This window comes from Mesoplodon densirostris, chromosome 17 (assembly GCF_025265405.1).
Source record: "Mesoplodon densirostris isolate mMesDen1 chromosome 17, mMesDen1 primary haplotype, whole genome shotgun sequence".
NCBI lineage: Eukaryota > Metazoa > Chordata > Mammalia > Artiodactyla > Ziphiidae > Mesoplodon > Mesoplodon densirostris.
The window spans coordinates 76036962-76053399 of record NC_082677.1 but is presented as its reverse complement, the minus strand read 5'-3'; the positions used below and the strand labels follow the sequence as shown (position 1 = coordinate 76053399).

At 51.4% G+C, this 16438-nt stretch overlaps 1 protein-coding gene across 3 annotated transcripts in view; it reads right to left on the bottom strand.

The window, feature by feature from the left end:
- ARHGEF7 (Rho guanine nucleotide exchange factor 7) overlaps positions 1–16438 on the bottom strand; it is a 125380-nt gene that overhangs the window by 11913 nt on the left and 97029 nt on the right. For all 3 annotated transcript variants that reach the window (XM_060079574.1, XM_060079573.1, XM_060079575.1), the window contains 9 exons: positions 15323–15461; positions 14554–14613; positions 13713–13859; positions 12878–12964; positions 10452–10530; positions 10124–10263; positions 7246–7470; positions 5078–5171; positions 2801–2890 (listed from right to left, as the gene is read on the bottom strand). In XM_060079574.1, coding sequence (XP_059935557.1) covers positions 2801–2890; positions 5078–5171; positions 7246–7470; positions 10124–10263; positions 10452–10530; positions 12878–12964; positions 13713–13859; positions 14554–14613; positions 15323–15461 — 1061 coding nt within the window. The remainder of the gene's footprint in view (positions 1–2800; positions 2891–5077; positions 5172–7245; positions 7471–10123; positions 10264–10451; positions 10531–12877; positions 12965–13712; positions 13860–14553; positions 14614–15322; positions 15462–16438) is intronic.

Here is a 16438-nt window from a genome sequence, read left to right as displayed (position 1 = left end):
GCAGAGGTGGGTGAGCAGGAGGACGGCAGGAAGAGCCACAACCAAAAACATGGAAACAAAAGCAAAAGGTGACGGGAAGAGAAGGGAAAGAGAAAATACTGTTAAAAAACGGCAACAATGTTCATTTCTCCTTATTTATGGCTGGGTTTTATTTACGAAGTTATTAATTAGCACAACCCTTAGAATAAAACCAGACCAACTATTATTTAAACAAACCTAGGTCACAAGTCTGTTTCCAAATTGTTCCTTTTTAAAGCTACTGCTATAAAGCCCTCACGAAATCTTTTACAAGTTAAGCCCATGTTCACAAGAAAATTCTAAAGACATCTGACAAGTAACCAATTCTGCTACACATTCGATTAACAAACGGTCTCATTTGGGACACTTGTGAAAGGAACCGTTTATGTATTTAATGCGGATACACTGAATGCAAAATACTTTCCAAGGATTTCTGATGGACTTCTTCCGCTATCTCTTCGCCAGACTCTAAATCACCAGAAGCCATCTTAACAATGGGGGTTGAAACTTACCTTGTCACACTGCAGTGACTGAGAAAACTTCAGACGGAGGACAGGGTTACACAGGCCCCTTCCCCCTCGCTCCCACCCCAGGGCGCTCACCCCCACTCAGCCAGGGGAATGGACACGGCGGGGAGACACGTCTGCTCAAACGCCATCAACGTGGACGCAGACCCTCCCACTGCCATGAAGGGAGACGTGAACAGGGAACGCCCCTGTGTCACAAGCAGGACGGCAGAAGGAAGTGGGCACAAACTGGGAGGAGAGGAGTGGGTCCATGCATGAGTGGCTGGCGATGTGAGCGGTGACGCTGGCCAGGCGGCCGCGAGTGGGACGCGCAGGCTGGAACAGGCCCGCGGGGGGGCCAGAGGACACACACGCTTGATGGCTCCGTCCTGTTCCTGCTCTGGGCAAAGTTAAACCCATTCCCAGACCAAAAGGAGAGCGAGCAGTGGGTTCGGGTGGTTTTCTTCGACTACATCCCCGTGGTCCTGGGGGAGGAAATCAGTACTAAAGACGTCTGGATGATGAAGGCTTCTTGGCATCCAAACGTTTACGGAACAGAACTGAGCTTCAGGTGAGATATGTCGTCCCAACTGTTCTTACTATGCATTTAACATGGACAGAGCTGCTCTGGGGTCAGATGCACCTGACCCCATCTCTAGATTCCTAGGTACACTACCTGTCCAGCATAAAGGATCCATTTCCCCATCCTACCTGTTCCTGAGAACGTTCAGTTTAAGGTCATCTATGACTGTAAGACCTCTGAGGCCCCAGAGTGGTTAGCGCATAGTATCAGTGAAAAACAAAAACCACTGTATTGTCCAGTGCTTTTCTTGCATAGCAAAAGTGGAAACACCTAACAGAGGCAACGTGATGAGACCTGCACACACCAGGGCCACAGCAGAGCGGGGCCCTGTCTCCTGGATGAGGCAACGCAGCTCACACAAAAGCTCACACAAAACTCACATCACCTGGTCCGTTCACCTGAGATGGCCTGGTTAAAATTTTATTTCAAATAGTTGAAGTGGACGTGAATAATTTTTTTAAAATCTCAAATTCAAAACCCAAAAAACAATGGCCACATATAGCCTATTACCTAAAAATACAATCTCTTATCAAATATAGGAAACTGTAATATCGTAAATGACAAATCACTGCTCCGTCACCTGCAGGCCCTTCCGTTCCTCTCCTGCTCTGCTGACTAGTCACTACAAACAGGCGTCTTCACCGACGGAGGACGGACCAGAAGTCCTAACGTCATAGGTGGGACACGTAAAATACTAGCCATAAAGAAGTTTCTAGATCATCTGCAGATTTAGCCGGGGTTAATCCCGTTGGCCCTGTCCTCATACCTGTAGTGATCTTTAACAAAAGCTCAAGCAGTTGAAAATTCCTCTGTCCACCTTTTCTTTTTCTCCCCATCATTGGTTTACACCAGACGTGACACTGAGTTGAACCACCACATTGCAGGTGGTGCCAATGAAGTGAGTTGAGCAATTGGCCAAAAGTCAAGGTGGAAAGGAAACCAAAAACACAAAATCTAACAGAAACCAGTTTTCATGCCAGAAGTAATATACGTCATCCAGTTCGAAAGAAAGGGAGGGAGGGGGAGGGAAGCTCAGCCCCTTTTCTCCTGGACAAACCACAACAAGACTACATCTGCTGCAACCAGCCTGCACTCCACTCTCAAATGCTGGGGAAGTTTCAAAAAAAAAACAGAGCCCATCTTTTCAGTGTTCACACAACAGATTAAGATTTTTTTCACATCAGACATTATGCATAAGATGCAGGTAAACTCAGTGGTACTGAAATCTACACGATAAACTCACTGGTGTCTACTTCAAAAAAATTTTAAGTGCAATCATTTTTTAAAAGGGGGGGAGGGCTAAAGGAACTCTTGCTCTAGGCTTATATTTTTGACAACAATTCTAAGAAGCACCCCCCCCCCAAATTCCACTACCACACCCGTAGTTTAAACAGCTTAAATAACTGAGCTGAGCGAGTCCCCCGCTGTCTTCCAACCCGAGAGAGCTTTATCAACTCTGGCAGCGCCCTACACTTCCAGGTTTCCCAGCGGAACCTTCTCCAAAAACCAGTTGTTTTACTGACAGCTCAGATGCCTTCCCTTGACTGAGGGACGCCGGGCCAGGCCCCGGAAGCGCCCTCACCGGGGACCATGCCCACGAGCCTGCCCAGGGCCCACAGCTGTGTCCTTCAGGTCGTGATTTTAAAAAGCAAAACAAACCACCAGAGTCCCAGCGGGTTCCCACAACACTTACTTGAGTTGAGCGTCTGCCGCGTCTTGGCGCTGGTGCAGTAAGCCTCGATGACCTTCAGAATCTGGGCATCCTCCTCCAGCGCAGCCGTGCCTGCAAGGGACACACGACCCGTCACAACCCAGAAGTAACAAGTACAGTTAACCGGACGAACACAAATCATCAACTCAGCCAACAACGGTGACAACTAACAATCCTTCCTTTTCTTTTCTCGCCAGATAAATGTTCTGATATTCACAAGACAGTTATGTTCAGAAGGATTTTTATTTTTTCCTAAGTATTTTTTTTACCTGCAACATATCTGGCAAAGGGCTAATATCCTAAATATACATATAAGTTGTCTTACTAACCCACAAGAAAGATAGTATCCCCCATCCTGAAAATGAAAAAAGGCAAGAAATAGGAACAAATAATTCACAACAGTCAGAAAGAAAAAATGTTCCTTCTCACCAAGAAAAGAAGTGAAAATTAAAACTAAATATCATGTTTTCACATGTCAGCCTGACAAAAATCAGAATGCCCGAGAATTCTCAGTGTGGATGCGGATATCGGAAAGGACAAGTTCCCTCCATCCTCATCTGGGAGGGGGGGAGTGAAGACAGGTATGACCCCCTGGCAAGGCCATTTGACCCTACTTATCAAAGGCTGTAAAGGGAGCATCTCCTCCGACCCACAAGTTCCTACTACAGAGTTAATCTAGGACGCTCCAGAGCTCTCCCGTAAACTGGGCTCCAGACCCGGCTTCCTCTGCCCTCAGAGGCCACATGCGTGGAGCATGCAGCCAGCAGAGCAAGAGCACCTAAAGGTCCTGGTACCGGGCACAGACCCTCACACCCAGCATAATTCATACCATCGTGTGGTTGAACTCTGCTTTCTGCTTTTCTAGATTTTTCTGCATCTTCTAAGATATTACTTAGAATATATTTTAAAAGGCTCAACTACTCTAACAAAAAAATGTGGGAAGAATGGAAGACTGAACTATTCATAAGCTGCATCAAAAAGCCTGCACGCCGTCGTGTGATACAGACACACACAAGGCGGGCCGCACGCTCGCTGCTAAGAGTCAGCGTCAGCACAGAGAGCTGAGGGGCGGCTGAAAAGCCTACTTAATTTCCGCTAACTGGGACCGGTCGTTAACAGGTTTCCGTAAGAACAACGTTTAACTAGTCTCGCTCGAGGTAACGCCCGCAGGCAGGCCAGGCCACTCCCCTCTGCCAACAGGAGGGCGACCGCACGAGTGATGCTGCCTGTCCCGCTGATGCAAGCAGACCGTCATCTTCAGACATGGGTCAGCACGCTCGCGGCACGCAGAGCGCAGCGCCCACGCACAGAAGAAGGCGCCCGGCAAGCGCTGGGGGTGAAAGCCCACCAGGCCTGGGTCAGAGCTGCACATGCGGAGCTGGTGTCCAGCCCCGGCTGGACCCTGTGCACAGGTGGACCCTCTGCATGGGGGCGCTCGGCCTCTCCTGCTCCATCAGGAGTCTCGCAGGTGCGCTCACCATCTGAGGAAGTGACCAAGCGACCATAGGACAGCAGGACGAGCGGGGCTGCGGCAGGGAATGTCAGGTGGCCCGGGCGGAGGGAGCTCACCCGGGAGCAGCCTCCAGGCCATTCCTGCGCCCACTTCCCCAGGGGTCACCATGACCCTAGCCAAGGACGGGGAGGGGGCCCACTTGCAGCCACTGCACCAAGCCGCCTCCTCCTTGGGGTGACGCCGGCTACTCGGCTCCAGTCTAAAAGCCTTCTTCTGGAAGTGAATCCCCAAAGGCTCCCAAATGGGTGTGGGCAAAAGGAGCAAAGGTCCGGAAAGTCACAGAGCCTCGTGGCAGTTCTCGGGGCGGGGGGAGCTGCAGAGGCGGCCCCGCAGAGCCCCTCCCACCTGCCGCGCCGGGTCACTCTCGCCACGCATCCACGCGGGAGGCCGAGGACCTGCAGCTGCCGTCCACGCCGCTCACGGCATCTCAGGAGTCCTCACGGAGCATGGGGGCCCTCCGAGCACAGGGTGGGTCCCACAGCGGAAACCCGCAGCCGCCGCCCAAGGCAGGGTGACCCCAGGTCGAGGGGCCCCGCACAGAGGCCCACCCAGGGGAGGCCCACCCAGGGGAGGCCAGGCGGGTCCCACGGACCCGCACCTCCCCGGCTCGTGGGGCCTGTCGCTCCCCCGCTCCAGCTACGTCCTTTAGAGGGGACCCTCGGCTGGGCCCTGGCTTCTGCGTGCGGCCCTGGAAAGCCCGGCGCCTCCCCGCCCGCCGAGAGCCCCGCGTCCTCGCAGGTACTCACTTTTCCTCAGCGCAAACTCCTCATCCGAAGGCTTCCGCTCAGGCTTGCGCTTGGGGAGCAGCTTTTTCATGGTCTTGGGACTCTTGCTGAGATCCTAGGGAAGCAAAGGGGGAAAGGCTGACAAACTGCAAAGGGAGGAACTTCCGCCGGTCCGCGAGGAGGGCCACTGTGAAGGTGTGAAGCAGTCAACACTCCGGCGCCGCGGGGGCCCCCTGCCCCCCTCGAACTCTGATCGTTCTTTGCCAGCTGCTGAGCGTCATCTACAGTCAACAGGGCGCAGACTCTGGTAAAAACCCTCGTGTCACCTGGATCCAGTGGCACCGGGACAACAGCCAGGCCTGGCTCGGAAGGGCCAGCTGGCCGAGGCCTGCACAGGGAGCTGCGTGCTGCTAATTCTGGGGCAGCCCCCCTGCTGCAGCCAACCAGCAAGAGACAGGGAACTAAGGCTACTGTTAAAAGAAAGGCAAGTAAACACAGCTCCTTCACGAAAGCGTCTGAAGCCTCAAGGGAGAAGAAAAGGGTCTAAGAGCAGCCCACGGGCTCGAGGGCAGAGGCGTGCAGAAGACAGGGCCCCGGCTGCGGAGCGTTCCCACCGCCCAGAGCTACGTTCACCACCTCAGGGTCTACCCCCTCCCTGCAACACCGCGCCCAAAACCCCCCGCGAAGGGGAACGTGGAAGACAGAGCAGGCCCACGCCCAACGTGGTGGGCAAGGTTTCGACTGTCAAGCGTATACTGAATTTTCATGTCAGAAAGGGCTAACTTCTGCATCATTTAAATTATGTAAACCACTGGTGAACCTTACGATGAGAATCCAAGACTCGGAACGTGACTCGTGCTATGGGATGGATCAGACTGAAAAGCAGAGAGAACAGAGCCTGAGTTTTAAAGCTGTCTCTTCAAAATCTTCCCCGTGAAAATGAAAATTTAAAAGCTCCTGAAAATGCAGCAGAACTCAGTCCCTAAAGAAGTGAACGCAGCACGTGCCCTGTGGCTTCCCTGAATCCTGGGGAACGGAGGTGGAGCCGGGCAGAGCGCCCACTAGGCAGTGTTCTGTGCGGTCTTCCGTCTGTGACCACTGCCCACCGGGCGATCTGCGTGCTCAGCACACGGATGTGCTCACGGCCACACCCCTCCACGCCATCCTCTCCCTCCTCCGCCCCACCCTCCCTCCCCAGCAATGAGATCAGCAGGGCTCGCCCACACGCCTGCAACACAGACATCAGCACTCTTCCAGGAGTTGCCAGGGCGAAGAACGCTCCGACCTGGGCACAGGGACACCCGCAAGGTACAGGTCACAAAAACCAGAATTCATTAACAGAAACATAAAGGATTAATTATAACTTACGCTGTACTCTTCTATAGATCTTAGAACACCTAGGGCTGCCGGCAAGCACGGAGGGGGTGTCTGCTCCAGGGCCTCTGCAAATGCAGCCTCGTGGACACGCAAAGGCTCACAGCACGCTCACAGCCAGGCCACGCCCGCCACACTCGCAGCCACGCCTACGGTAACCAAACTCCACTCACACTCATCATTTCCCACAATCTCCAGCATCCTCAAGGGCACATATTCCTGGACCCTACTTCTCGAGTCCCTTCCCTTTCTCATCGGGCGGGGAGGCAAGAGCAGACACGTGCAAACGCTGTCCGAGGGGAGGAGAGCGGGTGCGCTGTGACCACGCCACCAGGAGCGCGGCCCTCACCCCCCTTCCCCGTAAACCTTCCCTCCGCCTTACACAGGTGACCAGACGCAGGGTTCCCGGGCAAGAGCTCACGCCTGACAAGGGTCACACGGTGTGGCAGAGCGGCACGCACACAGCGAGACCCATCACAACCAAGTTCAAAGTTCTTTCAGCGAGAGGCCGGGAGGCCCACGTGAAGCCTCCCAGCTCCGTGGCCTCCAGGCAAAGGGAACGGAGGCCACGTGGGCACAGAAACAGCTCCTCCGTGACGGGCACAGAGAGGGCCCCGCCACGAGGGTCTCCCCAGGGCTCCCAGGACCACAGGAAGGAGGAACAGGAGGACAAAGGCGGACCCTTCACAGTTCTGAAGAAGCCGATCTGCTTTATGTCACAGACAGAAACATGGGATGGTCCATATTTCTGAATTCCCTGGACTGAAGCAGGGAACGGCCGAAGTAACACGCCCAGCCGTCAAGTCGGGGCTCACCTCCTTGTAGCAGAGAGCAGCTGAGGGCCGGAGAGGGGGCGCGGGTCGCAGGCAGCTCAGGCTCCAGGGCTTGGGGGTCTTCGGAGGCTCCAGGGGCCCCCAGTTGATGGTGGTGTGTGGAGTGCCGTGGTGCGAGGGGTGAGGCAGCGTGTGGTAGGCGGGCGTCAGCGGCACGGGCTTGCTGTCCGCATGCTTGCTGGACGGGGTGACCGAGTGGGAGGGGAGCTGCGCGGGGAACAGGGCGGGAGAGAGCAGAGACACCGTTCAGTGTCAGGGGGCCCTGAGCAAACACAGCCGGCCCGCCAAGACGCCCCCGCTGCGGCAGCCCCAGCTTGTGCGCAGTGCCCTGGGCTCTCCAGGTGCTCAGTCTCTGGGCCACTCGGGTGAGCGGGGAGCCGCCGTCCCACGTGCTGCTCCAGGCCGCGGCTGAGCGGGGGGTCAGGAAGCAGCGGGGCGCTGGGGGATCAGACCCAGAAATTCCACCCACCACCTTTAACTGCCATGGAGTCACGTTTGCAAAAAGGTATTTCATTTAGTACAGATACCAGAACTGTATGACAGAACGGGCATTCCCTGCACTGGGAATGTGATTATGGGGAGGGTAATGATTACCTCCCCAGCTGTATTACTCACTGCCTGGTGATTCAGGGGTGGCCAAAACTAGGGCCTGATCCCTGTCTTTGTTTAAAAAAAAAAAAAGTGCTCCTGGGACGCAGTCAGGCCTATTCCTGTCAGTGGCTGCTTTTGTATTACAAAAGCAAACTATAATTGTAACAGAGATCATATTGCCTAAAAACCCCCCAAATATTTACTGTCTGTCTTGTATTAGAAAAATTTTGCCAATCCCTGGGATAAAACATTTTCTCAGAAAAATCAGCTTTAATCAAAACAAAGTTATATAAATCTAATTTCTCAGAAGGGCCTTATTAATGCGGTTTATATTCCTAGAAAACCCAAAAGTATTCCATCACACTGACAATTAAATAAGAAAATGTTAAATAAAATAAATAACATTCAAAAATTAGCTAATGACCTCAAATTAGCTGAAAACAATACAGTATATGCTTAACAGGAGAAAGAGCTGAGTGGTTCTGTGAGCTGCAAACCTGAATGAGACCATCATTCGAAAGAACTGAACAATATCTGAAAAACAGGTTTAAAGGGAAGCCCAGGCTGTAGCTGAGGCTGGTGTCCAAGGACAGAAGCAGTGGACTCTGCAGTGACCACACACCTGTCCTGCGCGTGTGTGTGTGTGTGTTGTACGCGTTATACAACCACTACAAAATAATTTTTTCAAACTAAATAATTCACAAAAGGAGAAAATTACGCAAAACATCCCTTCTAGCAATGTCACGGTAAAGTAACATTTGGTTTTATTTCTCCTTGCTTGTAAAAGTCAAGAGAGGTAGCTTCATGCTAAAGTTAGAGTATTATTCAAGCTGGACACAGCAATCACAGGGAGAACACAGACACCCCCAGAGAGAACCTCCGTAAGAAGAGCACACAACACTTGACAACCCTGCGTGTGGGGCACAGCGCCCTCCACTATGTGACAAGAAAAGGAACGAGAGCGGCCAGCATCCCGATACACAGCACAGTATTACTTGATGTGACTTTATAAAGGTTAGTTTCAGGCTGTTACAGACAATCTGAGCGAGAAGGCACTTCCCTTTTCCTTATAAACACACACGTGGAGCTTCCCTGGTGGCGCAGTGGTTGAGAGTACGCCTGCCGATGCAGGAGACACGGGTTCGTGCCCCAGTCTGGGAAGATCCCACATGCCGCGGAGCGGCTGGGCCCGTGAGCCATGGCCGCTGAGCCTGCGCGTCCGGAGCCTGTGCTCCGCAGTGGGAGAGACCCGCGTACCGCAAAACAAACAAACAAACAAACACACACGTGTCCTTGGGATAAATTTAGTCCCGTGAAAGCTAAGCATCTTTAGTATTTTATAAAAGTATGGAAAAGTTATAAATGGTGGAGCCATTCAAAATGAAACATTAGCTGAAGCAAACGAGCAGTTTTAACCCCCAAACTGTTGAGAACTGGCCTAAGACACTGCACCTGTGACCAGCACGCTGCGCCATGGCCACTGTCCCTGAGCTAAAACTTAACCCCAAGGATGGCGACCACAGGTGGTAGAAAACTCCCAGGAAAGATCGTCACAGTCTGGCAAGGACGGCAAGAAGAACCCACCAGCCAGAAATGCTGTGAGACCCTGGTCATCTGTAAGAAGGGTGCCTGGTTCTTCACTATTACCTGGTAAAGATGATGAATGTTCAGATCATTCAATACCAGTATCTTAAGCATGAAACACCAGTAAAGAGAAGTTTTAAACACTGACACTTTGGTGCTGATATATTTTGAAATGTTTAAGCATCTAAAAACTTAAAGAGCTATTGAGCTTTTCTAAAAGTAGAAGATACAGATTTCTTACAATCAAAACAATGAGTCAAAAATTACACTTTAATGCCTTCAACATGAATCTGGTCCTTTTCGTCATCGTAAGTATTCACTGTTTGTTTTTTTGATGAAATATAATAAATACAATTAAAATGCTCAGAAAAGCCCTCTATGGACCAGTGGCTCTCAGGCTTTTGGTTGAAACCAACTTAGGTTACACGACCCACTCTGAGCAAGGCAGCTTCCTAGCCAGGGGCCATGAACTCTGTGTGTGTGTGTGTGTGTGCGCGCGCACGCGCGTGTAGCACTTCACCGTCCACTGGCAATGAGCAACTGCTTTGCAGAGAAACACAACACACGTGTTGTGCTTTCCTGACCCAGAGGCTGACTATGCCTTAAAGCACTTGATCACTAGCTGGCAACTGAACCCAAGGCTGACCCCGGAGTCTGGAGGCAGGAGAGGGACGGGGGCCCTTACGGTGTGAGACGGCACAGAGTGAGGCTTAATGGTGGGGTTTCCCGCAGAGGTGACCTTCGTCTGCTTCTGCAGATGGTCCACCCACTCGTGGAGGTCCTGCTGGTTGCTGCAGGACACTAAGATCCGCTCAATCATGCTCCCTGGAAGAGAGAAACACAGCTGAAACGGGGAGCAGGTGGAACACACACACATGCACACGCGCACCCCCGAGGAGGGCCAACAGCGCTGAGGTGTCAGCCCCCTGGAAGGGTCGGCAAGGGCCTGCACACAGAGGGCCAGCTGCCTGGTCACCCGGACAGAGGGCATCCACAGAGTCTGTGCCTATCACCTGATATTTCAAATGCATTTCTATGATTTTCACTGTCCTCAAGCTTTGTGATTGTCATTCCTGTCGTTGGTAGCTTTCCCTAAAAAAGACCCCCCCCAAAAAAAAACAATTAGTGCTTTTCTAGTAAAGAAGATACCATTAATAAAGTAAATACTGAATGATTTTAGAAGTGGCAGAGGAACTGTCTCTGTAAAGCAAAAATGCTCTTTTGTTTGTACCAAATGCATGTGTAATACGAACCTCTATCTCAAACAAGAAATCGTAATACTATAATCGAGAAATGAGCCAGCAAAAAGGTACAGGGCAGTAAACCAGTAAAAAAATAAATTTCACCTGATGGGTTACTCTAAACATAAACAGCAGGACACAAAAACATTACACATCATGATAAAAAAAAAACTAGAGTCTACAGTGGCTATTTTAAATGATGTTCTTTATGCAAAGGAAGCACAGATTTGCCTTAAAGAAATGCAGAGGAAGTTCTACATCTGAAGGCAAAGTAAGAAGGAAATTGGAGCAAGAGGAACTGTACGGTAGTTGTGCGCGGTCGTCACCAGACAGGAAGTCAAGAGCTGTGCTGAGCGCTGCACAAAATGCAGAAAACAGCAGCCAGCCCATCTGCTCTGACAACAGAGGGCTTGGGGAGGGGAGCGGGAACGTCCACGGAGAGAGGCCAGAAATGGGCCGGAAGGGACCAGCACAAATAACAGACACACCACGGAATGCTGTGGCCAAGCAAGTCCTCAGGGAAAGTCTCTCCCTGAGGACTGGGGCCAAGCCGCTCCCGAGAAGCAGGACTCTCCGTGGGGCGGCAGCGGGAGTCCTGCCCCGCAGGGGGCGGCGGCAGGGCCACAGCCCACAGGGCTCCTGACATCTACAGGGCGGAGGCCAGGGGTGACGCCGAGCATCCCACAGGGCACGAGGCGGTTGTCCCAGCCCTCCCCTCCCGAGACAGGTATCATCCAGTCCACGGGACAGCAGGTAGCACTGGCAGCCGCGGTTAGACGCAGACACTGCCGACGCCCTGCCAAGAGTCCTAAGGCACAGGGGTGACCAACAGCTCTGAGAACTCCCCAGGAAACAGAGCTGCGGGGCTGCACTCGACGCAGCAGCAGCCCCGGAGGACAGGACGTGCTCACTGTTGCTGGATGTAGCGCTTTTTAACATCCCTCAAAGCCAGAAATGAACACTGACAGGACGTGGACCGTGGGTCACAGCACTGGGAGGGAAACCCCCCAGGAACCCGTGCACAGGGCGGGAGAACAGTGCTCTGCTGGTGGCATGTCAATGCCAACACCCTAGGGGCCTAAGCCTGCCCCAGACGGCAACCTCAGCTCCCGCAGGTCAAAGCAGGGCCCCGACTCAGCCTCTTGGGTGTAAAGCACGAAGCTGGAGAACGCGGATGGAAAAGGACCAAGGTCGCTTAAAGCGGGAGCCGCCAGTTTGGGGGAACCTGAGTAGGTGCTCCCCCAGCCAGACATCAGTCAGCAGCAGGCTTACAATTTAAGAGGTATTATTTTTCTAGGTTTGCCCGTGTATAGCTGCTTTCTCAATTTTAAAGTGCTCCTTTTGGAGTGTGTGATGACACTCCTCTTTGGGTGGCAAAGCTTTCTGTGCAGGTACAAACAAGCCATGGACACTCTGGACTCAGGACCCACTAGAGCTCTCATCAGGGACAAAACAAACAACGTGCTATGTATGCAGAAACGCAACTCAGAGAAAACAAAGGACGACTTCTGTTGAAACAGCATCTGGTGACTAGCCAGGCCTTGAAAAATTGATGGGAAAGGCAGAAGCTTCTGTAACTACACAGAGAGAAGGCAGTAAACCTTGCTAGAAGCTCCTACGAGACAGACAGAAAAAGCATAAAGCACTTAATACCACATTTGCAATCAGCACACAAAAAAGAAAACATTTCCCCTTGCGTGTTCTTCTTAAATCAGCTCTCATATTGTCTCAAAGAAAATCAGAAAAATGATCAACAATAGAAAGGCTAAACGATCGTCCACTACCACGTACACCACCCGACGTGTGCCCATGACCCACCTCGGCCGCGGGTCCCCCTCCAGCTAGCCCGCTGCTGTGCCCACCGTGTACCAGCCACCAGGAAAGAAGCGGGACATGACTTGGTGGCGACGGGCTGGCACCGCACCTCAGCAGTCTGTGTCCTGGGGGGCAGCTCCACAAATTTTAGTCTCCTCCTTTTTTTGCTTTGGATTAACACAAGCATCCTAATTTGCACACTCACATCGAAATGCACAGACAGGACTTGTGTGTATGTATTTGAATGTAACACTATGCATACAACACTACACGCAGCCCACAAACAGATGCATGTAGTACTGAACACAAAACTCAAAACAAGCCTGGAAATGATTCTCAGATCCACAATAAACAATTAAATATAAATGTAAAATGTGTTTTACCTGGTATATAAAACCACTCATCCTAGGACTGGCGGACAACATTAGCAAAATATTTGGGAACAGCAGAAGATAGCGTTCATTCTTTTCCTAAATGTAAAAGAGCAAATTCAAATAATTGTTTTAAAAACACATATTTTACAGTTGTGAGAATATTTATAGTAGGCCTTATGAAATATTATATCATACTTCCTGTTTACATATTTCTCTCTACCAAATTTAATGAGCTACATTAATTGGAAACAAAATTATGATAAATTCTTAGACTCACAAGTAGCCCACGTTAACATCTGCTTATACAATTTGATTAAGGAGTTTAGCTCTGCCACTAACTCTTAATTAGTAAAATCTTCTTTCTGTGGTTGAGAGAAAATGGAGGAAAAGAACCTGTAAGCTTTTAGGGGCAGTGGGTGACCAGGTGGGCCCTTCAGGCTGAAGGAGGGTGGGATAAAATGCAGAGATGGATTTAGTCCACTGGTAGACGCTGGCACTAACCTAAAATCCAACACATCAACTCAATGTGTCCACCCACCCCATAAACTTTACCCAATCTACATGAAAGACCTAAAAGCACTGATTATGTATTAAAACTCATTTGCTTCAATAGGTAAGAAAAGCCCCACAAAGACCACAGTGAAGGACAAACATTCCCAAGAATCTAAAAGGAGACACAGAAAGAGAACCGCAGGCAGCACCTCCACGCGCCGCCATCGACACACCGCTCACACAAGTGAAGGAACGCCGGGAAGCCGTGTCCCAGGCAGATGCCTCCCAAACCGGCCACGTGCAGGGGCCCTAGGAAAGCCGTGCTGGGAATGGCGCTCGCGCGCTGCGGTACCTCGCTCCCAGCGCACTGAATCAGGACCTGGGACATGTAAATGACGCTGCCCAGGGTCTTGATGTCGTCCCCCTCCCAGCTCCGGATGGCTTCCGTCAGGATCTGCAGCTCCAGCTCCTTCCTTTTCCGTACTTCCTGGCACTGCGCCTGGGAAGCACAGAACACTGTTAGGAGAAACGGGACTCCTGTGACCTTAGGTTTGGGCCATACTGCTTTGCATCTTACTTCTTAAGACAGATCACCTGGTGAACAATTTGCTTACTTCACAAGTATGGAATCAAGTCAAGAGAGACAAAACACGCAACAGCTCTAGAACGAGAGACACTGTTTTAGAAAAACACAGCCATTCCTGACACTTTTAGAAGAAAAAACGTGGACTGGGCAAGAAAAATATTTTCTGCTTTTACTAGCGAGTGAAACAGAGAAGACTGAGAAGAGGGGAAGAGTAAGTTCCACGTGTGCTGTAAGTAAGACACGTACTCCAGAAACTCAGGTCAGTAAGACGGCACGACAACAGATACAAAAACCCCAACAGCATTCCATTTCACACTCAGTCACTGAAGACACTGTGGGATGAGGTTAAAAACATGTTCTGAATCACGGTAAGTAGCTATAGCATTATGTGGTGCCTTTTAAAAATTTTAAACAATGATCATTTCATTTTCCTGGTGTCCACAGTCCAGTAAAGCCTGAGAGTTTACCAGCCATGGCATAACTACTATATATTTATTTTTATTTCATCAGAGTAAATCCAAATTATACTTCATAAGTAATTTTCTGCATTCGTTTGCCATAATAATGTCTGACGGGGAAAAACAACGTAATATGCTTCATCACTTACTGAAAGGTTTTTGAAGGCAGTCATGGATTTTTGAATATCTTGTCTATCTGGATGATAATCCTTTGAATAAAAGAAGCACACTATTAGCTTTCATAATGAAAAGTTTTTTCTTAGAAAGGCACTCTGTAGACTGGCTTGGACCTTCCCTATACTTTTCAACCTGTAACCTGTCCTATTCTTCGCAGCATTAAAGTGCCATTTCTTAGTCCTTGAGGGGATCATGGAGCAGAGTGATGTGGACTCTGTCCTGGGGAGGGAGGCCGGCACACGGCCACGCCCAGCCCTTACAGGCCTCCGCAGAGGACAGAGGCGGACAGCTGTGAGGCAGACTGGACAGCCTGCCCTTTGGGGAATGGTTCCCTACGGCCTAACCAAGCCAGTAACCTGAACCCAAATTTCTCCCAGGCCCACAGGCTGGTGTCTGAACACAGTATAAATACGTATCATTAACTAATTTTTCTACTGTTATTACTCTGTAACTCATGCACTTCACACACTGTTAAGTGCACATTCCTGATACGACACCTCAATGCTGAGTGTCTTCTAGCGACGGGAAAATCCCCCATCAGCAGCAGCGGGTGGGAGAGGAACTGAGGGAGCAGACACTTCTCTACAGCTGGGATAAGGGAAAGCAAGTTCACGTTTAACAACGTCATTCTGAAAACCCCGAGTTACAGGCCGATGGGTAAACCCCCTCTGCAGGCCTTGGCCCGGGAGCCCTGTCCCGGGCGTGGCGGGCTGGTGGGCTGGCAGGCAGGGCAGGCGGTACCTCCATGTGTCTCTCCAGCTCCTTGAGCAGCGCAGGGTACTTGTCCAGGCGCATGAACGGCTTGCTGAGGCCGGTGGTCAGCACGAGGATGCCTGGGCTGCTGGCGCCTTTCATCTCCATGAACTCGCCCAGCTCTTCACTGACCACGCACAGCCACGCGGGGAGAGGAGAAGAGGCCACCGTTAGAGCTCAGAAGGGCCGCGCTCCTGCCCCAGTCCCACCAGGATTAAGAAGTACCACGCGGTGTCCCTGACGGTTCAGAGGCTACCGCTGTCACAGCCCAACACGTGCCGGTTATCTCCAAACACCAGAGGGGAGACCCCCACACGGTGCATGTTCTCGCCCTCAGCCTGAGCAAAACCACGTGTGCAAAACACAGAGCACCTGTGGTTTCCCAGCAACCCCATCACGGAAGGCCACCTCCGCGAGGCAACTTCCTGTGGAAGAGTGTGAATGTGAGTGGCCTTCTGAGAGCAAGAACAGGGCCCAGTTACCGGGAACTTCAAGACGGTAAAACGCGTCAGGAGACGCGTCCCGACTACAACGAGCTGAATCATGGCGCTGCCCCTCCAGGTGCTTTAGTCCCTGAAGGCGGCTGCACGATGCAGCACGATAAAGTAACTCACACAGACTCAGGCTTTAAACTTTTAAAAGCATTTTCGCATCATCAGTTCATTGAACCCTCCCAATGTGTGTGAAGAAAGCTCTCCGCATTTGTAGGTGAGGACACCGAGCATACACTCAGGAACTAAACTAGCTCTAAACGCACTAAACTAGCTCTAAACACAGCTAAACTAGCTCTAAACGCAACTAAACTAGCTCTAAACACAACTAAACCAGCTCTAAACGCAACTAAACCAGCTCTAAACGCAACTAAACTAGCTCTAAACGCACGTCCTTAACGTCGTGCTCCTCCTCTGCCACCCTCACCGCCTTCCAGCTGACGCTCCAGTGGCAACGCCCTCCTGAGCTGCCCCGCACCGTGCCCTGTGCCGCCCTGGGGGCTCCAGTTCAGGAAGGACCCCAGGAAGGCCAGGGGCGCAGCTGTGGGTCCAGCTCTGTCACCCACACATTTGGGGCTCACGTCTGTGACTGAAACTCTGCGCTGAGGGACAG